This window comes from Astatotilapia calliptera, chromosome 3 (genome assembly GCF_900246225.1).
Source record: "Astatotilapia calliptera chromosome 3, fAstCal1.2, whole genome shotgun sequence".
Lineage (NCBI taxonomy): Eukaryota > Metazoa > Chordata > Actinopteri > Cichliformes > Cichlidae > Astatotilapia > Astatotilapia calliptera.
Genome location: NC_039304.1, coordinates 31,750,736 through 31,777,218, shown reverse-complemented (window position 1 = coordinate 31,777,218; position 26,483 = coordinate 31,750,736). Strand labels below are relative to the sequence as shown.

Genomic DNA, 26,483 nt, shown 5'->3' with positions numbered 1-26,483 from the left:
CCTTTCATGTACATATTAGAAGCAAAAGTCTTTACAAAGGAAATTTTGGATGTTGTTTTGCCATATATCAGAAAATGTTATGGATAGCCATAAAAAGTCAATTTCTCTCATTTATTTCAGTATAAAAATGTTCCTTAATGAAACAGTGAAAATGGGAAAAAATGAAACAATTTTGTGAGATGCATATTAACTTTAACATTTTTACTGGAAAACATAATTTACCATTAAAACGTTTAAGTGACTGATATCACTATGAAATCTCCCCACTGATGAACTCACATTAAGAAAGTTTTGTAACTTTTCTAGAATTTTCCAGTCATCGTTTTATCTAATTTAAAGTGCCAGAAATTGAAAATGTGTGGTAAATATAAATGTAAATATATATATTTTAGTCTGATAAACATATTTCTTACTAAGAGCTTCATAACTATTGACTCACCCGCATGTGATCTTCTGTGGGCAGGCTGTGTGAAGGCGAAACTCTGAAATAACTCCTTCAATAACATTCATACAGGTATGTTTGTTTGTTTTTAATTACAGCTTTTACAATCATTATCATTATTGTTATCATATTATAATCAATTATCATCACTACTCTCCAATAATATGAATTGAAATCATAACACAATTTGTTGTCCAAAATGTACACATACAAGTAGCATATCTTAAATGTCCATAATTTAAAACATATTTCCTTTGTCAACCTAAAATGAAATTACAGTCAGTCTTAAAACTAAGTATGAAATGAACGTACAGTTTAATACGCACACATACATACTGTACATACATACATACAAACAATAGCAGTTATCATAAAAAATGATAAAAATAAAATACACACATTTTACAAAGTCCTGCTTTCACATCATTTGATGATCGATATCATGACGTTCACTCTAAAATGGTTGAATTTGGCATGCATATTAACACAAATGCTCCGTAACTCAAGTCATTTTCCCCCAGTTTAAACAGGATTTTGTCATAAAGCACTTTGCTAATTGTCTCATTGTCTGTCCTATTCACATTTGTGCATCTCACCTCCGTTATGGCTTAAGAACATACATATCGTCCTCCTTGTGTACTCCTACATTCTGGCCTTAAACCTCCCCCCTAGCCACACCATACTGTATTGTGATGTTACTTGGCGTTGTTGAGTATGTTCTATAATCAATCTAAATCGCAGTCAGACCAACTTAAAGGATGCGTGTTGGACTATTGTTCTCTTGATAGGAACAGGAATGCATTTTCCAGTTTAAAAACTATAAATTCATTGTGTCAATATTGCCGTCTTACACTCAAAAAACCAAAAAAAGGAAAAACAGAAGATGAATTCACGATAGGCATTGGTCACTTTCTACAGGCCACTTTCTACAGAATCAAACAGCATCATGCCACAACTATGGATCGAAAGAGAGAGAGAGAGGGAGAGAGAGAGAGAGAGAGAGAGAGAGAGAGAGAGAGAGAGAGAGAGAGAGACTGATGGTAAAACAGACATTCACTCCATTTTTAACATCTTTAAATCATTCACTCTGTATCTTTGATTTTTCGAGACATGTGGCTCGAAGGTTGTTGGTCATCTTCTAGTGTCCTTTTTGTTTCGTTTTTTTGTTTTTTGTTCCTCAGGTTTTTTTTCCTCTAAAATGTGTTTTTCCTTGGGTTGATTTGGGGGCGGGGTTCTATGAAAATATAAGAAAAGACATTTAAAGAGTCATAATGGCACCGTATAGACGTGACTGATGTGGTGTCCGCTCAAGCTATTTTTAGCTATGATCAATCAGAGTGCTTTTCTCACCTGGTGTGCTTATTTATTTCTTTATTTATTTATTTTTTAGCAGGAATATGTTCTCACAGACCCCGACTCTGCTCTTGGACCAGAGTTTGCTGACAGGGGAAAAAAAGGTGATTAGTCCTTGTTAAATATACAAGACAAACAGATACAAGTCAGTAAAGCAAAACATTACTGATGTTATTAAAAAAAACGGCACTGCTAAGCTTTAAATTCTGTATTCCAAATATAAACTATTAAGAAACACAGCATCCTAGGGAAACACCGATTTTGCTCTGTTAAGCTAATAAAGCTTACTGTTCCTCAGGAAAAACCAACAACTGGCTATAGTTTCATATTTACTGTAAAGCAAATCATGTTAAACTTCTCATCTACTGCTCTGCATGAAATTAACAGAGATATCCAGTATTTCTTTAAAAAACTGTTTCTTGTTCTTTTTCTTCATAACCAATGAAACTGCTAAATTGTTATTATCACTGTAGGAAGTAGGAGCATTTGCAAGACTTTGTTTATATTTCTGCATAATGCGTTTTTAATATAAAAGTCTTGCATCACCATTCATTGCTTTATATTTTGCAAAGAAAATGGGAAATAGGTGCAGCTGCTGTTTCTCTTCCTTAAGAGCCGTGAAGAAGCCATTCTTAAGAAAGTGAAACAGGGAGTAAGGATGAGATATGTGACACTTTTGGAGTGCTGAATCCAAACTTGAAAATTTTGGTCCAAACCATATCAATGTCTACAGACATCTTTAGTTTCATTGGTTATGAAGAAAAAGAACAGGAAACCGTTTTCTAAAGAAATACTGGATATTTCTGTTAATTTCATCTAAAACATGGAGGCATTTCAGCCAATGGTGTTGGAGCTCTTTTCAAAATAAGAAAAGGATCATCAGATCCACCATGCGATACCATTTGATTGGTAAAAGCATATCTGGGTGGAAAAACACACAAAGGAACATATCGGGCATGGATTGGCCCAGAGACTTTGCCTTTTATGTTTTATTTCCATATATGTTTGCACATGTTTCAGTTATGTTTGGTATGTATAGACTTCATCCATTAGGTGCATCTTTTTTTATTCTTGAATGACTCATAGACCAATGTTAACTGACTTAAACAAACAAAAATTCTCTGAAAAGGGTCAGGTACAAGAGTTCACCTGAAAATGAGTGACAAAGCAGCCAATGTCCAAAGAAAAGCTTCAAAAGTCCATCTTAGAAAAAAAAAAACCCAAGTCTGGCTCTTTGAAATGAAATTATAAAGAAATGAGGGTTGACTCAAGGCTTTTGCACAGCACTGTATTTAAATATAAATATAATCTATCCAGATGGTACATGTAGAGCACCAAAATATCTCTTTGTATAAATCACAAAAAACCTTGTTGTTAGCAAATTTATGCAGGAACTATTTTCTTTTTACTGTCTCTATTTGCCAAACAAAGGAAGCATGCACATAGATAACATGCTCACAGCAAGGTTTGTAGAGTCAGGTTTTTTTGGGGTTTTTTTTGGTGCTTGGAGCAACCAGTTCCATCATAGTTCTGCAGTTAATATCTCCACATCCCAGCAACTCACACCCAAATACTTCAGAATGATAAATAGCAGCAAAAGCCAGAGAAATAAAAGATAGAAACTTGATTTTGGGGTGAACTGTTCCTTTGGGGTTTTTTTAAACAGGAAAAAACTGCTGTGTAATCCCTGATCCTGACAGTATTGTTGTTATCATGCTCAAGTCCTCACCTTCACTCTGGACTTTTCTCAGTGTGACAGACGGGGTCGAGATGGCAGAGGCACGGAAGTTGGCAGGTAATGTTTCTGAGGAATCGGAGGTAACGCCACGGAGGTCTTTCTCCCTAAACATCTTCCTCCATGACGGTGACCGTGTGAATGTTTTTGTGCCATCCTGTGGAGACAAGGAAATAATGCTAGTGATTCAAAACAACAGCATTCACTGGCCCTTATTCATTATGCATTAGTGGGGTTTAACAAAACAGTATTTGACAAAGCAGTATTTGTTGTGACAATATTCCACAGTTGCACAGTTTTTAGCCCTACAAGCTGTAACTAAGCAATTAGCACCCGTGTAAACACAGCTGAACCACTGTGGCTTGCCAGCAGTTCACTAGCAGTAAAGCCTTCCTTTACAAGGAAAAGCCATGTTTTAGTCTTTCTTTTTAACCCTGAAAGAAATTTATCTTTCATAGCACATTAAACAAAGGGCAAAAAAAATATTTCCTGAAAATATTTCCTGTTGTTGTACCTCATCGGGCCTCCTCTCTGTTCCCATGGAGATGAGATTATTGTACTCTTTCTCTAGGAGCTGTCTTGCCTGAAAGAGACAGATGAAAAGATGTTTCGGGTAATTTTACACCTGTAGATTAAGATAACAGAAGAGCATCTGACATCGCCGGCTGTTGTAGAGCACGTGAGGTAGTCTACCTGTGTGTTCTGATTTGGTATCTGAAGAAGGAGGGCCAGGTCAGTGTAGTCAAAGGTGTCATCCAGTGCCAGCAGGGCCCCATGGACCCCACTTTCTAACAGGTTGTCAGCAAATTCTTTTAGACCGATAGACTGAACCCAGCACATCACTCGCTCATTGGACCACACCATCACATCTGGAGAAACACAAATTCAAAGACAAAGACAAAAACACACCAGTGTGAGTAAACTAATGCTTTGAAATCAAGTTTGGGGCATTATCCAAAGGCCTCACCTTGGTTCTGATGTTGGCTCTCATCCCTCCTCCTCTCCAGCTCCTTTCTATCATAGTTCAAGCGCTTCAAGCACATGATGCCATAGTGAAGGCTCACCCTATAAGTAGTAAGGACAGAGACCTAAGACATGCAGTGGGTGGAAATATGCAGAACATAAAATTAATCCAATAACGTGGGTGTCCTTTCTTTCACCTGTGGAAACTGTCCACCATCTTCAGCTGGCCCCTCAATTCTTTCTTGGTGAGGTGATCGAGCATGCGAGCATCAACCAGCGATTCCATGAAGTAAGAGCGGTACTGGGGTAGACCCAGGCTGGGCAGCCATTCATTTCCCACCCACTCATGGTTCATGTCTCCATAGGCCAGGATCTGGAGAACAAGGTTTATAGACATGAGAGTAAACAAGATGCATAATAAACATGAAAAAAAAAAATCCTAAAGGTAACATTCTGAATATAAAACAAATTTGTGTGTTTCACTTGAGCTAAATAATGAAACAGGAAAAATTACAATGTGTTTGTATTAACAATATTTAGTGACTTCTTAATTCCTTGGAACAGGGCAGATAAAGTGCAGAGAAAATAGTAGTAAAAGGGAAACCTGAAAGTGTAATAAAAACAAAATCCCCCGCCATGCAGGGTTTTCTCCATTTGTTTCTCCTTCCCGTGGGCTCTATATACACCACACTCGTGTATACACACTGCTGGCCACTCAGCGGTCATGCTAAACATCTCTCTGACACAAATTCTGTATTACTGGGAACAGGAAACAGTATACTTGTAGCCTAAAATGGCAAAAACAATTTGGTCTCACTTTCTAAAAATGCGCCGCTAAAGTGTAACTCATGTCTCAAATAATTAGTTATGTGTTAACTCTAGACCTATGAAAGTAAAGTATTTCTGCTGCTTTTTGTTTTCCTTCACTTTCTGATTATTTAAAGAGAGAGATGAAAAAAAGGCAAAATAAGTGCCAGTCTACAACCTTCAAACCTGGATTTATATAAGCATGTCTCGTTAGACACACAGATGCATATTTAAAGACTTCGTTTTAGCTCTTCTTCCCTTTAAGGCTGTGTCTCCTGGTTTCCTGGTAAGCCTTTATTTAAAAATAAATTGCAAATCATGTGATGGCCTGTGGATTCTCAGCAGCTCACCTGATCCCAGCTGAACTCCTTCTGCTCCTTACGGTTCAGGCCGAGCGTACAGAGGAAAGGAGCAGATATTTGCAAAGAGAGGGAAAGGTCACCAGTGAGAGTTTGTGTTTGTAATGAATCAGTGTTGGGACAGAGGAGGAGAGGGAAGGCAAAAGGAGGAAAAGCTTTGTTAGTGAGTGAGAATTAGATGGAAAACACTACATCAAAACTGATTTTTAGGGAACAGCAAGGGAAAGGTGTAGCCAAACATGCCTAATTAAGAGACAAAAAAAAAGAAGAAACCTTATTAACGGGACAGTTTGCTCACGACATAACAAATGTGTCAAATAAATCAATGCAATATAAAAACAGCTTCTCTGTATTTCACATGAAATATAATCTTACTGGTTTGGTGGCAGCAGTGAGAGACTCCATCTCAGCGTGCGTCATCCAAATGTTACTTGTTGACTGTAACGGCAGCGCACAAATTATTAGTTTGTGTCTACCCCCCGTGCCGTGTTTTTTAACTGGGATTTGTACGCAGGCTTACAGAGCGAGTGCTTGCGGGTGCAGATGGACTGGTGAGGGAGACCATTTCCTGAATGGCTAGGCGAAGTTTGAGTCTGTGTAGAGGGTTGCTGATGCCAATCTCCCTCTGGATCTCTGTGTCCGACAGGTTTGCCATGATGGCGCCGCTCTTCACGTTGGCACGACATGCTGCCACATACCACGCTGGCATCCCGACCCACAGCTGGGACAACAGAAAGCAGAAGTGGTGCACAACAAACAGTAACAGTAACATTCTTCAAATAAAGTATGACTTGGTGACAAAAACCTTGTGAGTGAAATACCAAAAAAAATACATCCTATTTCTGAAACGAGCATTTTTAGCTTTTCTCCCCAGCTACCTTCCGTTTAAGCTGGCTTCCTTCTGATTGGTTGCCCTTCACAGACAGAAGGTTTTAATAGCAGTAGAGTAGGGCTGCTTTACCAAGAGTGGAAAAAAAGACTTCTCCAAAGAGACTTCTACCTGTGCATTCACTGACCTCATTATTTAAAGCTTTGGCTTTAAATAATATTATCATCTACCATCATGTATACAATATATATTCCGGTAATGTAATATGTCGGTAATGACAACATACTAAACTTTACATAAACTGGTCCAAATCAGTCTGATGGTTTTATGTCCTGAGGCTCAGAAACGTACCTCAAGCCACGTAACAACAGTCGGGCCATCCCATGAGGCGAAAGGCAGACCCTGACGACATGCCTCCTCTAATAAGTCGTGCCTGGCAAGGAGAGTGGAAAACAGAAGATTAATTTCTTCATATCTCACCTTACCACTGTCTTCTTTTATAAATAGAAAATCAACATGAGAAGTTAAAAACGTTTCAGCCTTGCGGCACCGCATAGGCGTACATTTTTCTGTTTAAATTAATACTAAACTACGAAATGTATTGCTATATCGCATTAGGATCAAAGATGTCGCTACAACATGAGAAGCGTGTGGAAAGATGACTGATCTCACTTCTTTTTGCTGCGGCGATCTTTTTCCACTGTTCCAGTTCCAAGTTTAGCCAGACCTAATGGATCAGCTGAACCCAGGTCATCAGAGGGTGTGGAGGCTGTAAAGATCATAGGTTAAAAATAATAATTACTTCCTGTATTGGTTTCACTGTTGATGATTCTCTCACTGCAAACAGATAAATGTATGACTTGGACATGAGAGACGGCATTTTGAATGACTAGTGTCCAGGCTGTTCACACACCCAGTGAGGCAGATTCACGTCCAGGTGCACCAATCCGTCCTTTTTCCTTTTTGCCAAAGAGACGACCAATAGAGGATTTGATGCTTTTCTTTTTGCTGGCTTTGTGAAGGGAATCCTGGCTAGCTGTGGTGGCACCGTCAGCAGAAAGACTGGACAAACAGAGGGACGGAAAACTGAGTCTACTTCAGGGCTAAATTCAGAGTCAAATATACTGCATGTTAATATTATTCTGAGTACCTGCGAAATTCACGGTGATCATCAAGGCCTGCCCCTGGGTGAGTGTGTGTCATTCGGTCCAACCGTAGGGCTCGAGGAACAGGCGGAGGGGTGGAGTCAATCAGGGCGAGTGCTCTGCATTCTTCACCGTCTTTGTTGTTCTGTAAGGTGGACAAAGTTCAAAAGGTTTATATGGGGAAATTCAGTGTAACTTCACTCATTTGTTGGTATAAAACAGCAGTGAGACAGCACCTGCTTATCGCTCTCCCTGGCAGGTGAATGGGGCAGGCGGGGGGTGGAATGTCCAGAACTGGGTGGTGAGGGTGACGCCAATGTGGACGAGGTGATGGAGGGAGTCATGTAGCCCCTCCCGACACTGTCACGTCCACCCAGTGAAGAGGGTGGAAGAGTTGAGGCATCGAGGGCTACGCTGCTGACCCGACTCTCAATCTCTTCTGCCCTCAGCTCCGTGCTTTCTTTTTCTTCCTGAATCAGCCTTAAAGGAGAAGAGAGAAGAATTTTAACAGTAGGCTAAACAATCCTAGGATCTCACAACACTCTCATCTACACACTGTTGCACACAAAACCTACTTAATCTCTTTGTTAATGGCCTCCAGTTGCTCCTGTAGCATGATGGCCAAAGTCTGTACATCCGTCTGCCCACTGGGAGAGAGCAGCTCCGACCCGAACATAGTCTCCCGATCCTCTTCATCATCAGAGCAGCCTCCCTCCACGCCGCCCTCAAACCCAGGACCCAGCATAGTGCTGCTGTCCCACTCTCCATACTGGAAAATGAGAAAAACAATAGAACGGATAGAGACAATGGTGTCATTCAGAAAATAGCACCATATCACAGTATATGCAATTGTGGTCAAATGTTTACAAAGGCTTATATATCTTGGTAATCTGGTGCTTTGAATGATTTATTTGAATTGTTCACGTCCCGGTGTGGAATGATTGTGCGGCATGCATCTTTAAAGTCTTTAAAAGCCAAGATTTGGGTGCACAACTTTGAACTGAGTTGGGATTCTTTTCTACACAAAACTATACACATTCCCTACTGATATTTGCTTAAATGTCTCTTAGCAAATTGCACCTTGACCAGACACTTTTGGTTCCCATCGATAAGCTTTTGGCATATTTCTGACTGAATATGTGACTGCTCTTCTTGGCAGAGTTGGTAAAATTCATTTAAATTCCCCCTTCTTCATTATTCCATCCACTTTGTGTATAGTGTTGTTACGCTCAAAAGCCCCCAACCATAGCTCTTGTCATTGTGCCAAATAGCTGAATGTTTATCCTGTCTGGCCATAAAATCTTTCTACAGAACACATTTGGCTTGTCCATGTGGGCAGCTGCAAATTGAAATTGAAATTGAAGATGCCGATTTTAGTCTGTATCCTCTTAACCCATAGTGATGAAAAACACACTTTAGTATGGAAGTGATGTTGGTTTTAAGGCAGTTCTCAGCTCATAGCAGGCCTTGGTGATTCCTGCATCGTTCCTGAGCATCCTAACCAATTTCCTTTCAACTGAAGGTAACAGTTTGGGTCTTCTTTTAGATCTTGACGAAGTGGTGACAAATCCAAATAACTTAATTTTACATACAGTTGTTTTAACTGATGATCTTGCAACTTTGCAAATGTTTAGTATTGACCCACTAGGCTTCTGGAATATGAAACATTAGTGAGGGTATTTCTACACTTTTAACCCTGCATGGATCAGAGAAAATCCCAAATAAATTCAAACTTTTGCACCCAGTTCTTGTTTCTTTGTACAATCATACCACCCTGGAAAAAAGAACATTTTAAAGAAATCATTCAGAGCACAAAGTTAAGCCTATGATGGCTGTATATAACGTTGCATATATGCACATCATCATTATCTCAGCCTGAGATCGACACCTTGTTACTATCATCTCTAGGAGTCCCCCAACGGCCACGGTGACGCCTGACCACGACCCCACTAGAGGAGCTGCCATAGCCAGCTGGGAGTGAGCCTCCACCCTGAGGGTACCGCAGCTCCGAGGCACTCCCTGGAAGAGATCTTCGAAAAAGGGTGGATGGAAGTGAGCTCACGCTGCCCGCCCTATGATGAGATCCAGAATTCAAATGTTAAGCAGCAGCACTTGAAAACATTTCGTGGGTGAGTGTGCAAACACACAGCACTGTCACACACAAAGATTCCCCCATAAATAAACAAGGAATTTAAAACTAAAAGCTATAAAATTATGAATAAAGCATTTGTTTGTGTATTTATCAGACAGCCCAACAGCCTCCAGGTACAATGTGAACAACTTTACAAAGCAGAGGAGTGTAAACAAATGGTGTACTCAGCATAAGCGCTGTGTTCTTTGGGAGACTTTGAGTATTCATAAATGTAGGGCACGGTGCATAAATACTTTGCCGTGAGGGTTCATGTCAGCTAACCTGGAATAGGACGAGCCTGGCCTTCCTCTCAGCTGATCCAGCTCCAGTTGGACTCGCTCCAGCTCAGCAATCAGCTGCTCCTAAAACAAAGAGGAGAAAACACTTTTAGCATGACGCCAAAGGTTTAAACATCTGTAATAGGTGTAGGGGAAAAAACCAATACAGCATCATATCGTGAAATTTTGCGTGGGGATATTGTATCAATACAACAAATATTAATATTTTATTAAACAAGTCCGAACACTCTGGAAACAATTAAAAAGGGCTTCGATTAAATAGTCTCAAATGAAAAATCACCCAACACTTAGCTTTGATGATTTATCTGCACTATCAGTAACAGACTACATGTAATTACCAAGTTGACCTCATTCATTCTTCTATGGCAGATTTTAGTGACGGTGTTGGTGTTGGCTCACAGCCTCTTTTGGCAGCATAATAACTTAATTGAGATAAGTTATTTAACTATTAAAAAAAAGGTTACTCATCGAAGTATTAGTTATTGCAAACTGTAAAAAAGCACAATAATATCGTATCGTGAGTGAAGTATTGTGATAACATCATATCATGGGGTGTCTCACCTCTAATCTGTAACTACAAAAAATACAAAAGTGAATACCTTATTAGCAAGAAGATCATCTTGGATTTTCTTCATATTGACCAGTTCCTCAGAAAGAGCATTCTAGAAGCAAAGAAAACAAAAAGTATACATATGCATTTTCATGTGGTACAGTGGTTTATACACAATACTCTTCTTTTTCTACCTTCTCTTCTAGTGCTGCCATTCTTTCTTTGAGATGCAGCTGAAGTCTCTCATTGGACTCTGACAGAAGCTTGTCCACAGTGTCTGAGAGGCGTTTGTTGTGTTCGTCATTCATCTTCTCCCTCTGCCTGGCCTGGAATGAAGACACGAAGGAGAGGAGGAATAAAAGCAGAGATAAAATTTAAACTTTATTCAGAATTGAGAATTCACATCAGACTGTGTCTCAGCAGGAAAATATGATTAATGTCACCCTCTGCAGCTCTTGGTTCTTCTCCTCAAGTTGAGCTTCCATTTGCCGTAGTCGCTCCTCAAAGTTTCCGTGACGTTCTTCAGCCTTTTGTGTAAGAACAGAAAGATATTTGCAGATGCTGGTTAAAATATTTGAAATGAGATTCGAAAAAAAGCTGGAATATTCTATTCAAAAGAGTTAGTGGTTGATATTGATTGCCCACCTTGTTGAGAGCAGCCACTCTTTGTGCAAGCTGGGCCTCAATCTCAGGTAATGTCTCTGCCCTCTGCAGGGTCTGCTGGAGCTTCTGTTTCGCCTCATCCAGACGCTCCTGTAGCTGCCTGTTCTTTTCTTCACTCTAGACAGTCAAGAAAACATTCATCAGACACAGAAACGTTCGTGACTTTTGTTACCAACACAGCTGGATACTGGCTTGTTTGAGCCAAACTTTACCTGTCTGTGCAGGGACTCCTTGCTCGCCAGCTCATTTTCCAGCTTGTCTTTGATATCATGTAGAGAAGTCGCCTCCCTCTGGGCGCTGAGGTACCTGCAACACAAAGCCGCCATCAAAGAGGAATGCTGCAGCGGTCCTAAATCGAAATACCGTGACATATATGAATGTTTGTGACTGTTTTAAGTTAGCTGGTGCTGAAACAGCACTAATCTGAAACAGGAACTTAGATAGTTTAATGGAGTATTAATTCTAAACAAATGTTAATATAACCCGGTACATCAAATCTAAGGGGTAATACATCCAAACTAATTACTGTTTCTGTCCAAATATTCACTGAATCATTAGTGAATGCAAATGTCATTATGTAAAACTAGCTTAGATGCTATAAAGAGGCGTCACGATGCTTTTGCAACGCATTGCCTGCCAACAGGTGAAACATATGGTCCTTCTGCTATGTGCATCATAGTTTATGCATAAAATTCTGGTCTTCTGGTCTTCAGCTTCTTTCAAGCTACAAATAGATGACAAATAGACAAGATAGCTACAAATAGAAGACTAAAAAAAGAAAAGAAAAGAAAAGAAAAGAATACCTTCGTTCTAGTGTTGTAATCCTCTCCTCCATGTCCTCTCTTTGGCAAAGGGCCTGGTAATATTTCATGAAACAAAATGATATAAATATAAAACTTGCAATATACAAAACACATGAGTGCTTATCACGTAGAAAACTACTGGCCAGGTAAGAGATTTCTACTACGCTTCTTTGAATACGTGCACAGAGCACTCTATTGTTAGACTGCAGGAGTATATTAATATTTATTATGGCATTCATTTCAGCCCAGCATTTCTTTGATATCGGTTAATTTTACTCTCATCCCCCTTTGGAATAATAAATATTAATACATATGCCCGTTGCGTTGTACTCTTGGAACCCTGGGTGCTGTGAGATCTCAGGGTCTTGGCCATGAAGAGACAGACTGGCCCAACAAACCTCTTTCACTTCCCTTTGGAGCTTCTGATTGGCCTCCTCTGACTTCGTCACCTCCCTCCTGGCGGCGGCAAGCTGTTCCTCTATTTCCCCGACCTAACGTGACAACACAAAGGGACCAGAGATGACACAGATTGAACCTACGTGAGCCAGTATTAACCGCCACGGCACTAAGTGTAAACAGACAAGACAGTGACTGATTACAAATGCCAGTTGGGTCCACACGAGACTCTGGGGGTGTAACGTGGTGACGCACAGAACACGCAAAAGGTTTTAAGATGTTTTGAAGGTTAGAGCAAAGCATTACTCATTTTACTCTAAACATTTCTGATCTCTTATGTAAGATTTTGTGCTACGTACAGCTATTAAAATCAAATGGCGTCATATAGCCTACTATATGGGATGAATACGGTGTCTTAAAGCAACTGCAGTAGTGTAACCGGCCACAAGAGGGAAGAGGGTGACCAGGAGAAGTACTGTGATTAGTTATCCTCCTCCTTGGGATATGCTGTGTTGCTGGAATTGCTAGTGAGGAGCTGGCACTGATTTATTACGATAGCCAGGGTGGGTTATATAATAAACCAAACTTACAAACAAAGGGGAGACAGAAATGTAGCTGGGAATTCAAACAGTTTCACCTGCTTTCCTTCAGGCCGTTTGGGATGGGTCAGGCATGTTGTGGATGTGTGGACAATAGTAAATGATTTAATCAGGACTTTGCTAGAAGCTTTTATATTTTATTTTGGATTTTGACAGAGAATTTGTGGGCGTACCGTTTAAGACATGAAACCCAATGCAAACTCTAAAAGCCATTCTCACAAAGTTCGACACAGAGGATCACAAACACCAACCTGCCGGCACATGAGGGCCAGCCTCTCCCTCAGCTGGGAGAGTTCAGCTCTCTGCCGCTCTATCTCCCCTTCTCTCTGTCTGTCAAGCTCCCCATCTTCCAGTCCAGAGGAAGGACCATTGGGCAGTCGCTGGAATGGTGAGAATAAAGCAGGAAATGAGAGTGATGAAGAAAAAAAAGAGTTAGAATGGGGTTGTTATTGCAGAAAAACGTAAATGAAACTGTAGGTGAGTTAAAAATCACACTGACACACCATGTTACCCAATATCTACTTTCTACTGACTGTCTGGACGCTAACACATACACAAAAACAACTGGAACCAACATGCATAAAACCCTCCCTTACATCTTTCCCGCCGTCCACCCCTTGCTGACGTCTTTTAATTTGGTCTCTTAAAGAGATTACCTGAAAAGAGAGATAAACAGACGATCCAAATAAATGTTCCCTTCACACTGAGCCGCTCGTTAACGTCAAATCACAATCCTGGCACGTTAGACTTTACCTCTTGAGAAGACGCTGCGAGTTGATCTTCTAGCATGGACACCCTCTCAAGGGCCACACGGAGCCTTTCTCGAACCTGCGGGGTGAAGCAATACGAAATGGCATGCAGTAAGTCAACTTGACACCGGGGAATTAATATCAAGATTGTGATTACATTTTTATCACTACCGAATAAGCAAATAAGAGTTCATGAGAGGTCAAAACACACGCATCAGAGATGAAGCTCACCACGGAAGCTACACTGGGAATTTCTGCACACCACACTGCATTTTAATTGAACCCAACTCAGCACTGGGTGTGAGCAATCCTCATGAGACAATCACTAAGGCTGACAGGACTTGATTTATTCACGTCTATCACAGTAAATGATGCTCTAGTGCTAACTCGGGAGAAGAGCAGTTCATTATAAGTGGACCTTTATATGATCATCACAGCAAACAACGTCAAAGTAAATTTTCATTGTCATAAAGCAATAATATTTGATTTTATACGGAAACATGTGAGCTAAACCTGCAGCCTGAATGCTACTTTGAGCAGCCAAGTTGTATATATATGTATATCCTGCCTCTCTGTTCTCACATTATACACCAAACACACCCTCACACTTTGGTGGTCTATTTAATCTGGAAAGTCTCCCATCTTTCCCTCTGACATCTCCGTGCTGCTAGTGGGCTCTATTGCCACCTGCCGATTCTGTCCTTTCACCTCCCTTTTTACCTCAAGCATGTTTCTAGTGACTTATGACTTTGAGTTTAATAATCTTTTGGCTCAATTTTTGGTCTGAGCGAGTGAAATCTCTTGCTCTCAGCCTTTCAAACACACCTTTTCATCCAGGGCCTTGTGGTGCTCAAACAGGGATTTGAGGGCCTTGAGGACTTCCACCTCACTGGAGACCCCTGCAGGGGACTGGGCTTGTCTCTTCACCACCGTCATCCTCAAACTGCGCTCATGGCGAGACACAAGACACTCCAGGTGTTCCAGCAACAACTGAACGATTGAGTGGGTTAATTGGGAGAAGGATGGAGAGAGAGAGAGGTAAGAAAGGCAATTTGAAGGAAAAAGCTCATACAAAATGAGCAGGAATTAGAGACAGGAGCAGAGATTACAGGGTAACTGCCGGGATCATGAAAAAAGAGAGTAGGCTCGGGGGCGGCACAGAGCAGTGAGGGTTTTAAGAGTGACGAGAAACGTTCAGCACAGCAAAAAAAGACATAATGAAAGCAGATATGGACAATGAAAAGGGGCCATGAAGAGAAAAGAGAGCGTGGATTAGGAAAAAAAAGAAGATCAAGAGAAGGAAAAACAAACAGAAGCAAATGAAACAGTGTGACACCCACACAACCACAATGGGTGAGGAAGATAACACAGAGCCTGTTACAGTGCTAATAAGCAAAATGGCTGCTAAACATCTTACACGTGTGTTGTTTCTTTCTGCCTTCAGCTCAGCGATCTCCTCCTCCCTCTCTAGAAGCTGCTCCCGGCAAACGTTCAGCTCTTTAGTCAACACAGCAAACTCCTGTGGAACACACAAGCTGCGTTCAGAGGCAAGAAAACAAACTACACAAACGTATGGCTTTAATAGATTAAGTGGTCTCGGCACAGGCAGTTCAGCTGCAGTGAGTTTTGATCTAGGCGAGACACGAGCATGCACACACACAGCAAATGCACACATAGTGCTAAAAATATACAGAACCAAAGGCTTACAGTTACACACTCTGTGAAACACCTGAGACCAGCAATGTAGGAGGACAAACATGATGTAAACCTACATAATAATCATGTAAATCAATGACACACTTTCCACCACCGCTCTCATCGTGCTCATCCTCCTCTGTGAACTCGCATTCATGCATGGATTACATCACGCTGTTACACAATGACTCGGCTCTGGAATGCACAGGAGAGACCCCCCAAAACACAGCATTGATATGTCATTTACAGCACCACTGGGAATGCGCTCGCAACTCCTTCATGGTGCTGAAAGTGAGCCCGAAAAGGAGAGGTAGTACTACACGATTTCTGCACAGTGAGAAAAACTCATAGGATCGACGGTAAAAGATTTTTTTATTTCCATAAAACGCATCTAAGGCCTTAGAAGCTGCTTTTAAGAGTGACAGTGTGCAGATGTTTAGGGTTAGGATTCACAAACACTTAAAGGTAGGCATATGAAACTGGTTTGTGTTTACAAGGGGGGAAAGAGAAAGAGCCAAAGAGAAATCTATACAGATGGTGACACAGCGTGTTTATTGGCTCTTGGCCTTATGGGATTGTTTCTTGTTTGGATAGGGGTCAGCTTCGCAGTTGGCTCTCCTTGTCCCCTTGTCGTTTCATTTCTATTTCATCTCACTCTATCTTTACAGGCTACGGCCTCCATTTGTTTGAATAAATTTGAATTCCTGGTCTACAGTGCACGTGGCCCTATGTCGTGGAGAAATTACACATTGTCTTATAATTCATGCTGCACTCACATGAACACATGTACATTCGAATTCCATCCAACAATATGGCTCTTACATTAATACTTAACCTTGTTTCCGAGGTGTTCAAGGCCATAACTGCTTATTATTATAACCAGTAAATTAATTTATGGAAAAACTGATATGCTGAGAAAACAAAGAAACACATTTCAACATCCATATAGTGGACATGTAGGAGGATGTATATGATATTAAACTAGGTTTATTATGGAAATTTAAGGGGAAAATGTGTGGTATTTTTGTTCAAAATAAGCAAACTATAATAAGCTATCAAAATAGTTGGAGAGCATATGTAGATTGTATGATGTTCTAGACGAGTGTTAGAGCCTAATACTAAGGAGACACGTAAAACTGCCTGCTATAAATAAGTATTGTGTTAAACTGCGTGGTGAGTATATGGTGTTGTATACATACTGTACATTAATCACTTTCTTTAGTTTGGGTTGCTGCGGCACCTTTTTGTTATCTACACACACTCTTTGACTTCCTACTCACTCTGGACTACTTTTGGACACCAAACTGAACCGTGAGTAACTCAGTGGATTAACTTAACATCAGTAACCCTAAATGTTTGGAAGAAAGCCATTACAACAGTCAAGTCAGAAATGGACTTTATCAAAAAGGCATAAAAAGGAATCTGACTGAATTAAAAAAATATTATTATTATTATTATTATTTGTCCTGACACACCTTGTATATTAGTGGCTAGAGGGGTCACGTGTACATTAAATTCTACATACTATAATTACAATACATTCAGCTTTAGATGAGGAGAAAGGAGAGATTGAGTTTTTTTTAATAATGGTAGGATAAAACTTGTAAATTCCAGTTAATATCAATAAGCAATTTTATCAGGCAAGCTCAGAGAATTCCAATAAATTACATTTTTATTGAAGTTCAGATAAGGCCCAAGCACATATTATCTTCCACTCTCATTAATCACCCACTAACGATATGATTAACAAACATAATAAAACCTGGTTACACAACGAAGGGGAAATTTGCAGATGCAACTTGGACTTGACAGCCAGACGAGCGTCAACCTACAGCATTTACTAGAAACAGAATTAGTGAAGACTCTAAGCATGCAGTGGGGGAAGTGTCTAATGTCCTGTTCTAGCTGGAGCTGAGTGTCTCTCTCTCTCCACGAGGCATCACTGCAAAGGCTTACTGTCTCATGAGCTCGCTTCATGATGACACACTCATAAATGCAGACTCATATGTAACTCAGTTCTGATAACGCAGAGAATAAGCAAAAGTTACCTTACAGGCAGAAATGTTCCATAAAACACTTGCATCAGGAAAACACACCCAAACGTTGTAACCCACGTACACAAGCACAGTGTAAATATATATGTGTACAGATTTACCTGTGGCAGAGCAATTGATAGCTGCCTCTGAAGCGACTCCTTTTCATGGCCAAGCTCACGGAGGCGGAGCTGAGCTGTACCCAGGCTCTCCTGCGTCTCCCTCAGGTTCTCCAGCAGCCTTTCCCTTTCTGTCAGCATGTTGACCATTAGAGACTCCAAGTTCCCTGTGCTGCCTCCTTCATCTCCTCCACCTCTGGGCTCCCTGCCACTGAATCCTCCTCCACCCATTGCTCCTCCTGGGCCTCCGATTCCCGCGCTGGCGGGTGAGGTGGGGCCTCCACCGGTGCCACTTCGCCCATCTTCGGATATGGTGGGCATCACCTCGCACATCATCATGAGACCGTGTCGTGTGTGTCAAGTAATAAAAGAGAACTAAATGGGGGATTGTACGTGCAAAACGCCTGTTGTCGTGCCTTGGGTTTTGTTAAGCTTCAGCCAAAAGTTTGATGTACAAAATATAAATCTTTACATTTTTTTTTTCCAAAAATATTATTCTTTTGGTTTATGTCTACTCCTACATCTTCCTGTGTTTATTGCCTTTTTTAAACTGTTTTCTCCTGCACTTACTTTTGTATGTCTTTGCTCACTAGACTTGCATCACTCAGTCCCAACCTGCATGGCAAATGATTAGAAGGCTTATGTGTTCCCCTGTTATATAAGAGGGACTGCAGGAAAGTCGTTCTGTGGGTGGCTGTAGGATTGGCTGAGGGTGAAGAAGGGAAGGGGTAATGGGAAAGGAAGGGACAAAGGAGGACCAATGCACCTAAATTGTGTCCACAAGGCAGGGCTCCTCAAAGCGTCGTTGGTAAGAGCTGAAAAATCAAAGCACACATTGTATTAGATCTCACACAATAAATTCCACTGTGAGTATAACAACTGTGAAAGTACTGTACAAGCATGAGCTGGTAGTTTGCGACAACAAGACTAATGAAAATGTGAGGAACGATGACAATGAAGCCAACTGCTGATTTGTAATTAGCATTTCTGACAAAATGACAAACAGGTTGACCTAATATGTAATAATGCAATGGCAGCTCCAATGAAATGAACAGAATCTGAATACAATTCACACTGATTCATGGACCATGAGAAATGAGTGAAAATTTAAACTAATGCTGTTCAACTCAGTCATAGTCCACAAAACATAGACTCTGACTTTAAAAGGTAACTGAAACAATAATTCAATACTTTGGAAAACACCAAGAGTTCTAATTACAGCAACAGTCACCTCAAGGTGCTTTATATTGTATGGTGAAGACGTAATACAGAGCAATCAGAAGAAGCCCTATGAGGAAGTGCTTGGCGACAGTGGTAAGGAAAAACTCCCTTTGAACAGGAAGAAACCTCCATTATACAATGCGTGACAGTCATCTGTCACGACAAGTTCGGGGTTATAACGCACTATAATATGAAAAGACTGATGTCACTTTCATATCTATTTGTGAAATACAGTGTAAAGTACCAGCTAGAAATTAGCTAGCTAAGTCATAAACTAGGTTATGGTGTAAAAACAAAAACACCCAAGGAGGGTGGAAACTCAGAGAGTTGCATATGTTTTTTTCTCTGAGTTCCTTTCTGAAGACTCAAAAATATAGGGAGGGATATATTTAAATCTGATTTGCTAACATCTGCAAAACTCAGTTTACTGTTACTTGTGCTAATACTCCACCCCAACAAAAGCATCTTATTTTTTGTGCTTGACATTGAAAATTACTGACTGTGCCTGTGTTTAGAAAACGCACACCTTTTTGCACATCAACTGAAAAACTAGATACACCTATGAGCCCTATTTGGGGATTGTGCTAGCACACTGTTTTGTCCCATTTAGTAAATCTGCCCCAAAGACTGAAATAGTTGCCTCTGGCTTGATTCAACGTTTCCAAAATCTACCACAGTGAATCACGTTGAACTGTGGATACATGGGTTTTTACCTTCAGGTGGAACAGTGTTAGCTTTTATGCTAAAATGCTGCATTAGCATTATGATGCACTAGCGTTATATTGTTACAGACAGATAAGAGAGTGGCATCAGTCTACTTTTCAAACTTTAGCTACAAATGCAAACAAGAGTGTTTGCTTTTTGTGATATGAGCACAACTCATAACTGTATCTAATATTTCTTATTCTGATTTGGGCCACTTCCATTCACGTGATTCTTGTTTTATGGTGAGCTTAACTTTTTAGTGAGAAATCTAAGAGTCATTTAGCTCTGCTAAGCATGCAGTTGAGCTTTGGACCAGTTCATACTGGAATCTGATCTTGGCCACAAGAAAAAGAAATGAACAAAACATTCAAATATGTTAGTGAAGTTAAAGCATTAAGGTAATCTTGAAATTTAGGAAAAATCAAAACAAGTTTTAATTTTTTTTTACATTTCAAAGCTTTTTTTGAGAAGTTGAAAATAGAAAGCAGCTGAATTTCTTTTGGTTCAACTGCCTTCTTTTTTCATGACCTGGATGGACTGAGAATGTAAGGCTTTTCTAAAACAAGGCAGTTAAGTATGAAGAAGTGAGCTCACTGCACTGGTTTTCTTTTAATCAGCTGCATATCTTAAATTACCCTTTTTTTAAATTACCAAATGAGGCCTGTGTCTGATCCTGCAAACAGTGGGCCAAAATCATACAGTTCCAAGCAATCAGCATTATTATTTTGTCTCGAGTCTGCTTTCTACAAATATTTTTTATTGTCTTATCTGGAGTACTTAAGGGCTCGCACTTTATACTTTCGAGTGGTTTGGACTCATGTGGTGAACTACACATAATTCTTTTTTATCAGTGAGACTGAAAAAAAAACAAAACAGGAAGTGCAATGAAGAATTTCAGAGTTCAGCAAAAATAATCTTTTTTGTAATTCAACCATATTTAGGCCACAGGGCTCAGCACCAGTGATAATAACTCAGTTAGTGGTCTCTTCGGTGATAAAGGGGACAGCATAATAAATTAAAATGGGGGATTGATAAAAATCTATCAATCTATAAAAACCTTTGGTGTTTAGCATTAAATACCCCCACTATGTATTTAGGACAGCCCTAAATTTGAATTTAAAAAATCAAAAATAAAAGGTATATAGTTGCTGGAAAAATGAATCAGCTGGTGTTCATCCACAGTGTGAATCAGCTGGTGAAAAAAGACTGGTGTTAAAAAAATTCAGCTCCTAAAACATTTTTAGTTTATGTAATTGTACATTTTAATAATTGTGCAATGTTACTTAAATTTGGAGTATTCAGAGGATCTCCATATAATCCTAATACCGGATAAGTACTCAAACAGCTTTAAACAGTATGTGAACAAAATTACTGGTCCACTTACACCTACAGGAGCTATTTAGCCATGGAAACCAACACTGTGAAGCTCCAAGCAAGCAGCTTGTTTTTGCTGATGTTTATGGATTTAAACTCTGCTGTTACTGATTCAGCCGCATGCTGACGACTTTTACACACTTTGGACCTCAAAACTCACCGACCCCACTCTGTAGTTTTATGTGGTCTGTCATTTTGTGGCTGACTTGTTAATTCACTGACCTCTTTAAACAACCTATTCTTGATTGACAACCCAATTTTGTAAAGGGAGATTACATGTCAAATGCTTTATTTAATTCACCTGTGGAAATGGGACTAGAAATTACTGGAACTATTTGTATTCAAAACGTTTCAGCCTAAAGAATTTGGGTATTTATGATGTGATATCATGAAACAACAACTTAGAAACAACACTGACAACCAAAACTGATTAAAATGATATAAAACCTCACAGTAAAAGCCTTTTGGCGGTATTACAGTATGTTAAGAAGGGCGTCTTAAATATGCTCAGATGCCATATTGTGCACTTAAAGCACTTTATACACATCAATCTTAAAGGCAGTGTAAATGAGTGTATTAAGGGGCAGCACTGTATGTATTTACAGAATATTGGAGGTTGAATGGGGCGGTGGGGACTGAGGCAACATGGTCCAGATTTTCCTGTAAAATCAGTGCTTATCGTTGTTATATGGGCATCCAGGAACCACAAATGGGGTAGCTGTTGGTTGGTAATTTAAGGTCTGTTACAGCTCTGAATTAGCTTCTCATGCTGGTGAGCTGGCTAGAGCACTTGGCAATATTGCTGTGTGTCCCACTAAAAAACAGCTTACTTCCTTTCCTGCTCCGCTGGTGGATAATTAAGACGCAAGACTGACCTGGCATCGCCTGCATATCCTTAAAATACAGTTCAAAATAAAAATCTGATTCAGGAACAGCTTTGAACTTCTTTGACAGATTAATAGCTGCAGTCTGATGACCACATACACAAAAATAAACCATATCAAGACCGCAGTGTGCGTTCCATATTAAGAAAGGGTGAGATTTTAGGTAAGGCCTTTCAACACAGACACAGGAAATAATAAGGTGATAATCTGCTTCCTAGTGGGAAAACTTCTTTAGGTGTGTAATTCTCTGATACAAAAAATGTCACTGAATATCTAATAGCCTCTGGGGTTACAAAATGATACTGACGCCAATCATTCACAACCACATGTTAAAATTCAAAACTTTACAGCATAAATTAACATCCTTAAACTTTGTTGTAAAAATACATTTAATTTCCAGCTAGTTCCCCTTTTTGTGGTAACTAACGCTGCTCACTTTCACCATCACACACCATAATTTGGATCTAATCTATTTTAGCTACAAAACTTGCCATCTCTCTCTCTCTCTCTCTCTGACACATCAGTAACACTGCTGCCCTGCATGGGTGACTGCTGGTTCACCCCCTCCACCACCTCAGCATCCACCTATAGACTACAGGGAGAGAGATTTACTTATCACTCCGATTTCTATGTGCATCATATTTATGCAAAGGAATGAGTTCATAGCCAAGATGCCAAACTAGGCTCTCCTGCTTTAATAAATAAATTAGACCCTGAATGATATATTTTTAAAACTAAGACCAATATCTGATTACTTAAAAATCTAATTTGTATGGCGGTATTTTTTTTCTTTCATTCGCAAAAAGCATAAACTTAGCATTTTTATGTGTCATTATTAGTTATTTATGAGTCTGTTTTACTGCTACAACAACTCGTTGTTGTACTCGTTCACCCGCTGCTTGATCCTGCATGGGTCAGCTGGTTTTTCTGTGGTTCCAAACATGTGTCTGAGGTGGACAAACTATGTGCCATCAACACCTATAATATGGCTGAAAAGTGTTTCTCCTCTTTACTTTTTAAATTTTGATTTATGAGTCGTTATAAAGATAAAGATACATCAGCAATAGGTTATATACTGGGAGCAGCGGAGCCGGTAAATCAGCTGGGTTCTAAAATCAGTCAGTTCAAACATGAGTTGTCTGACTGAACAGTATGAGGAGAAAGAAAATTGCATTAGGTCTTAATTATTAAGGGCTTATTTAGGGCATGACCCCTATGACTGACAGCTTATCACTGCATGTTAGGATTTTACAATCCAGTGGTTGACACGACGGTGGCTGTTATTTACAGCCTATCCTTAGCACTAAGACAGCTGATGATGAGGCTCAGTATGGATCAGAGATAAAGTATGTCTGTTAATAAAGCCATTAATGTTTATACTTATTTCCTTGGATTAGGTGTTTTTAAAAAAAATCGTTGATATCATTGTTGTTGTGAAATTTAATAATGCACCATTTTGTTTGGATTAGAAAGTATTCATCTTTTTTACATTAAAAAGGACCAAATATATTTGTCAAAATGTACTATATGAACTGAAAACCCTTTGGTGATGGTGCCTCTGGCTTGGGTGTATGAATCAGGTCCATTACATAGCTTAGTGAAAATATGCTGTTCATGAAATTGCACCAAGACCCTCAAATGTTTGCTCAGACTTTTCCCCGAGTGGTTCCTTCAAACCAGCAATGTAACATAAACAACAGCTTCTGGCAGTTACTCTGTGTTCCCAAACTACCCAAAACATACACTGAGGCGCACAGAAAGGCCACTGCTAAGGACAGAATTAAACTTTCATCCATGCTGGCTGGTATAACCCATCCTAACAAGCACCTTTGCATTAGTTCAGAAAGGGCTAAAGTAAATACTTCAGCCATACTAGTCAATGCACAGGTCACATTAACATTTCTCTGAATTCCTACAGTGTCATATGATGAGTCTGTTGTGGAAAAACGGCAATAAAAGCTGGAGTCCTGATTCAGTGCAGGCATAACATAACTGTGCAGCCTGCAGTTTTGACTGAAGCGTCAGCTGTGAGGTCACTGGGCTTCAGGATCTGTCTTTATGAGCATGTGCAGAAGAGACAAAACAAGAGAGACTGCTGTAGGATAGTTATCATGCCACAAGCTTTAGCAGCATAGTAGCATTACTTAGACCTTTTCTCTTTTCTCCTTATTGCTGTAGAAATATGAAAAGCAGATAGAAAACAATGAGCTGGTGGCAACATTTCCCTAAAATGTATCCGCTTCATTGGTGTAAAGGGTGAGCTCAGGCACAGTGTCACTACTGAAGTCTCAGCTGAAGTCTTACCACACTGAAACGAATGTACTTGCGAGAATGTGATTGCCCACACCAGCATCATCATCATCATCATCATCATCATCACAAGTGATAAACAGTCACACTGAATTCTGATGGGTTCCCTTCTCTGGCTTGGACAGACTGGCTTTACAGTATGTGATTACTAGATGACCAGTTAGGACAAGGCCCCTAATTAGGCGGGGTATCGTGTTACTAAATATTCCCTGTCTCCACAAAAAGAAAAAAGAAAAAATGGGCAAAGAAAAACTGTGTGCTCTGAGTGTGTGTTTGTGGGAGGGAGGGAGGAAGAGAGAGAGGGGGCGATAGAGCTGCAAAAACAGCTCTCTTCCACCAGACACTGGGGCGGGGAGAGGGGTTTGCAGGCTCCCACAGCCGCCAACAATGAGAAACTGAAGAATGAGGGGCTCTGCAGCCGGTTTTACATCCTCTTAAATGTTAAATCACATTCACGGCCAAGAATGCATGCATGCCCAGTGAATTATTTGCATTTCCATTAAAAGCAGAGCATAGCCACTAATAATGGACGCATACCCCACTCTTCCCCCTTTAACGGTACCCCTGGGCAAGAGACGCATCACTGGAATCGATAAATGATTGTCGGCAGCTTGGGTGGAGGAATGGAAACACCGGGATCCGAACCAGCATGCTTTCATTTGCAGTGGCATTCACACTGCACACCAGGCTAAAGGGGGAAACTGACAGGTCGACCAAGCTGTAGCCAGCCTGCACCTCCATTTCTGAATGTATGCAGGAAAGACCATCTGATGATGGGCGCACGAACGCACACGCGCACATCTACATTCTTATAGTAAAAAAAAGGGCAGTTGTGTATTGCAGCTCTCAGATCTGTCACTTCGGCTGTTAAAATGGCCATCAAAGCAGATTGGGAGGAAGATAAATCCATGCCTGCTCCACAGAGATCCTGGTCGACTAAAACTGTGGACTATGTCCCCCTACCAAATAAATAAATAAATACTCAATGCACATTTTCAGACCAATTTTTTTCTCAACCATTATGGAGTTATAAAGCCATAAGGCAGTGAGAGGAGCTGGGTGGTTTGACTACAAAGCTCCCAACGGCAAAGAGCTTAGTTGCAGCCATGATTAATTACAAGCAAAACATAGCAGGCCAATATACAGTGGCATCTTATCATCTTATGAGGACCCCATCTCGCTCTCTCTCCCTCGCAAGTAGCTATCGCCTCACCTAACTGTATGCAAACGGGAGCGAGCAAGCGCGCCCTAAATAAATCTTGGCGTGTGCTGCCAACACACCTGTCAATGCCCGACAGCGACATACCGCGTTGCATAGTCTATCTAATAACTGCCCGTGCTTTTAGCAAATACAACCATGCCCCCCACCCCCAACCAGCACACACGCAAACAAACGCACACTCACACACAAACACATGTAAAGCACCCCCTTTCGATCCGTGACAACACAATGCAAGGCATCCTACTTGTTATCACACGCTTGCACGCGCGCACTGCATCCACCGATATATTAGTACATGCATGCCTTTTTCTCCCCTCTCCTCTTCTGCGTCTTTCGACGAACACTGTTATCCCTCTCAGTTGAAATTGGGTTGCGATGGGGCGGTGTGAAGTTCCATCCTTACCACAGTCATCAGGGGGGAGCCTGTAGTGTCCATGTTTGATGTTAAATATTCCTTAGATCCATCCCCCGCGGATCCCGCCTCGGCGTGCGTGCCCTCACCCAGAGCCGAAATAAAGCTTAGTGTATGTTTTATTATTATTATTATTATTATTTCCTTTCCCCCGTCTCTCCCTGCCCACATGTAGCTAAGCAGCGAGGAAGGGGACGCGGAGAGAGACGATACGCCACCTTACCACAGACCCCCCTTCTGTCGGATTGGAAGGTAATGGGTCTTAAAGAAACATTCTCTCAGCATTCTCCGCATCTCTCTGATTTACGCGCGCGCCACGCACTCACGCGCACTCCCGGGCCGGCCACACACCTGATTAATTATACAGTGTGTATGTATATCAGAGAAGAGCAAATAACCAGCTGACATTTTTCTTGACACTAGCGAATTCTGCCCGTGTTTCTGGGCTGCAGTCTGCCCACAGAGTCACCAGTTAAATAGAAGGCAGTTATATATATGCATATAAATGATTCTGCAAAAGCAAGCTGTGGGATGTCCAACTTCAGCTCATTAGAAAAAGTCACGTGAATGTTTAACATATATCTCAAAACTATGTGTTGCTAACTGTTAAATATGTCTGCATATGCTGTGATTGTTATGGAAGAAGCCTCTAAAAGTCACAATTATGTCTATATTATGCACCACC

The 26,483-nt window shown here is 40.6% G+C and overlaps 1 protein-coding gene across 3 annotated transcripts; it reads right to left on the bottom strand.

Annotated features, from left to right (window-relative positions):
- Positions 1-1,632: 1,632 nt before the first annotated feature.
- On the bottom strand, positions 1,633-26,111 carry LOC113019252 (liprin-alpha-3-like). 3 transcript variants are annotated; one of them, XM_026162827.1, is made up of 32 exons: positions 25,790-26,104; positions 17,674-18,485; positions 15,241-15,342; positions 14,649-14,813; positions 13,828-13,902; positions 13,671-13,730; positions 13,326-13,454; positions 12,478-12,570; positions 12,080-12,132; positions 11,489-11,582; positions 11,259-11,393; positions 11,057-11,140; positions 10,808-10,939; positions 10,663-10,725; positions 10,047-10,126; positions 9,522-9,705; positions 8,209-8,402; positions 7,870-8,113; positions 7,639-7,778; positions 7,402-7,550; positions 7,161-7,257; positions 6,840-6,921; positions 6,180-6,380; positions 6,035-6,097; positions 5,651-5,677; positions 4,691-4,866; positions 4,498-4,595; positions 4,224-4,399; positions 4,045-4,113; positions 3,525-3,687; positions 1,793-1,881; positions 1,633-1,676 (listed from the first exon to the last, which is right to left on the bottom strand). In XM_026162827.1, the coding sequence occupies exons 2-31, from the start codon at positions 18,007-18,009 to the stop codon at positions 1,829-1,831; spliced, it is 3,717 nt and encodes a 1,238-aa protein (XP_026018612.1). In that variant the 5' UTR covers positions 18,010-18,485; positions 25,790-26,104; the 3' UTR covers positions 1,633-1,676; positions 1,793-1,828. The 3 variants fall into 3 exon arrangements, with proteins under 3 accessions (XP_026018612.1, XP_026018613.1, XP_026018614.1); XM_026162828.1 differs by lacking the exon at positions 13,671-13,730; XM_026162829.1 differs by lacking the exons at positions 1,633-1,676; positions 1,793-1,881; positions 3,525-3,687; ... (2 more) ...; positions 4,498-4,595; positions 4,691-4,866 and having other exon boundaries at positions 4,884-5,902; positions 25,790-26,111.
- Positions 26,112-26,483: the final 372 nt, after the last annotated feature.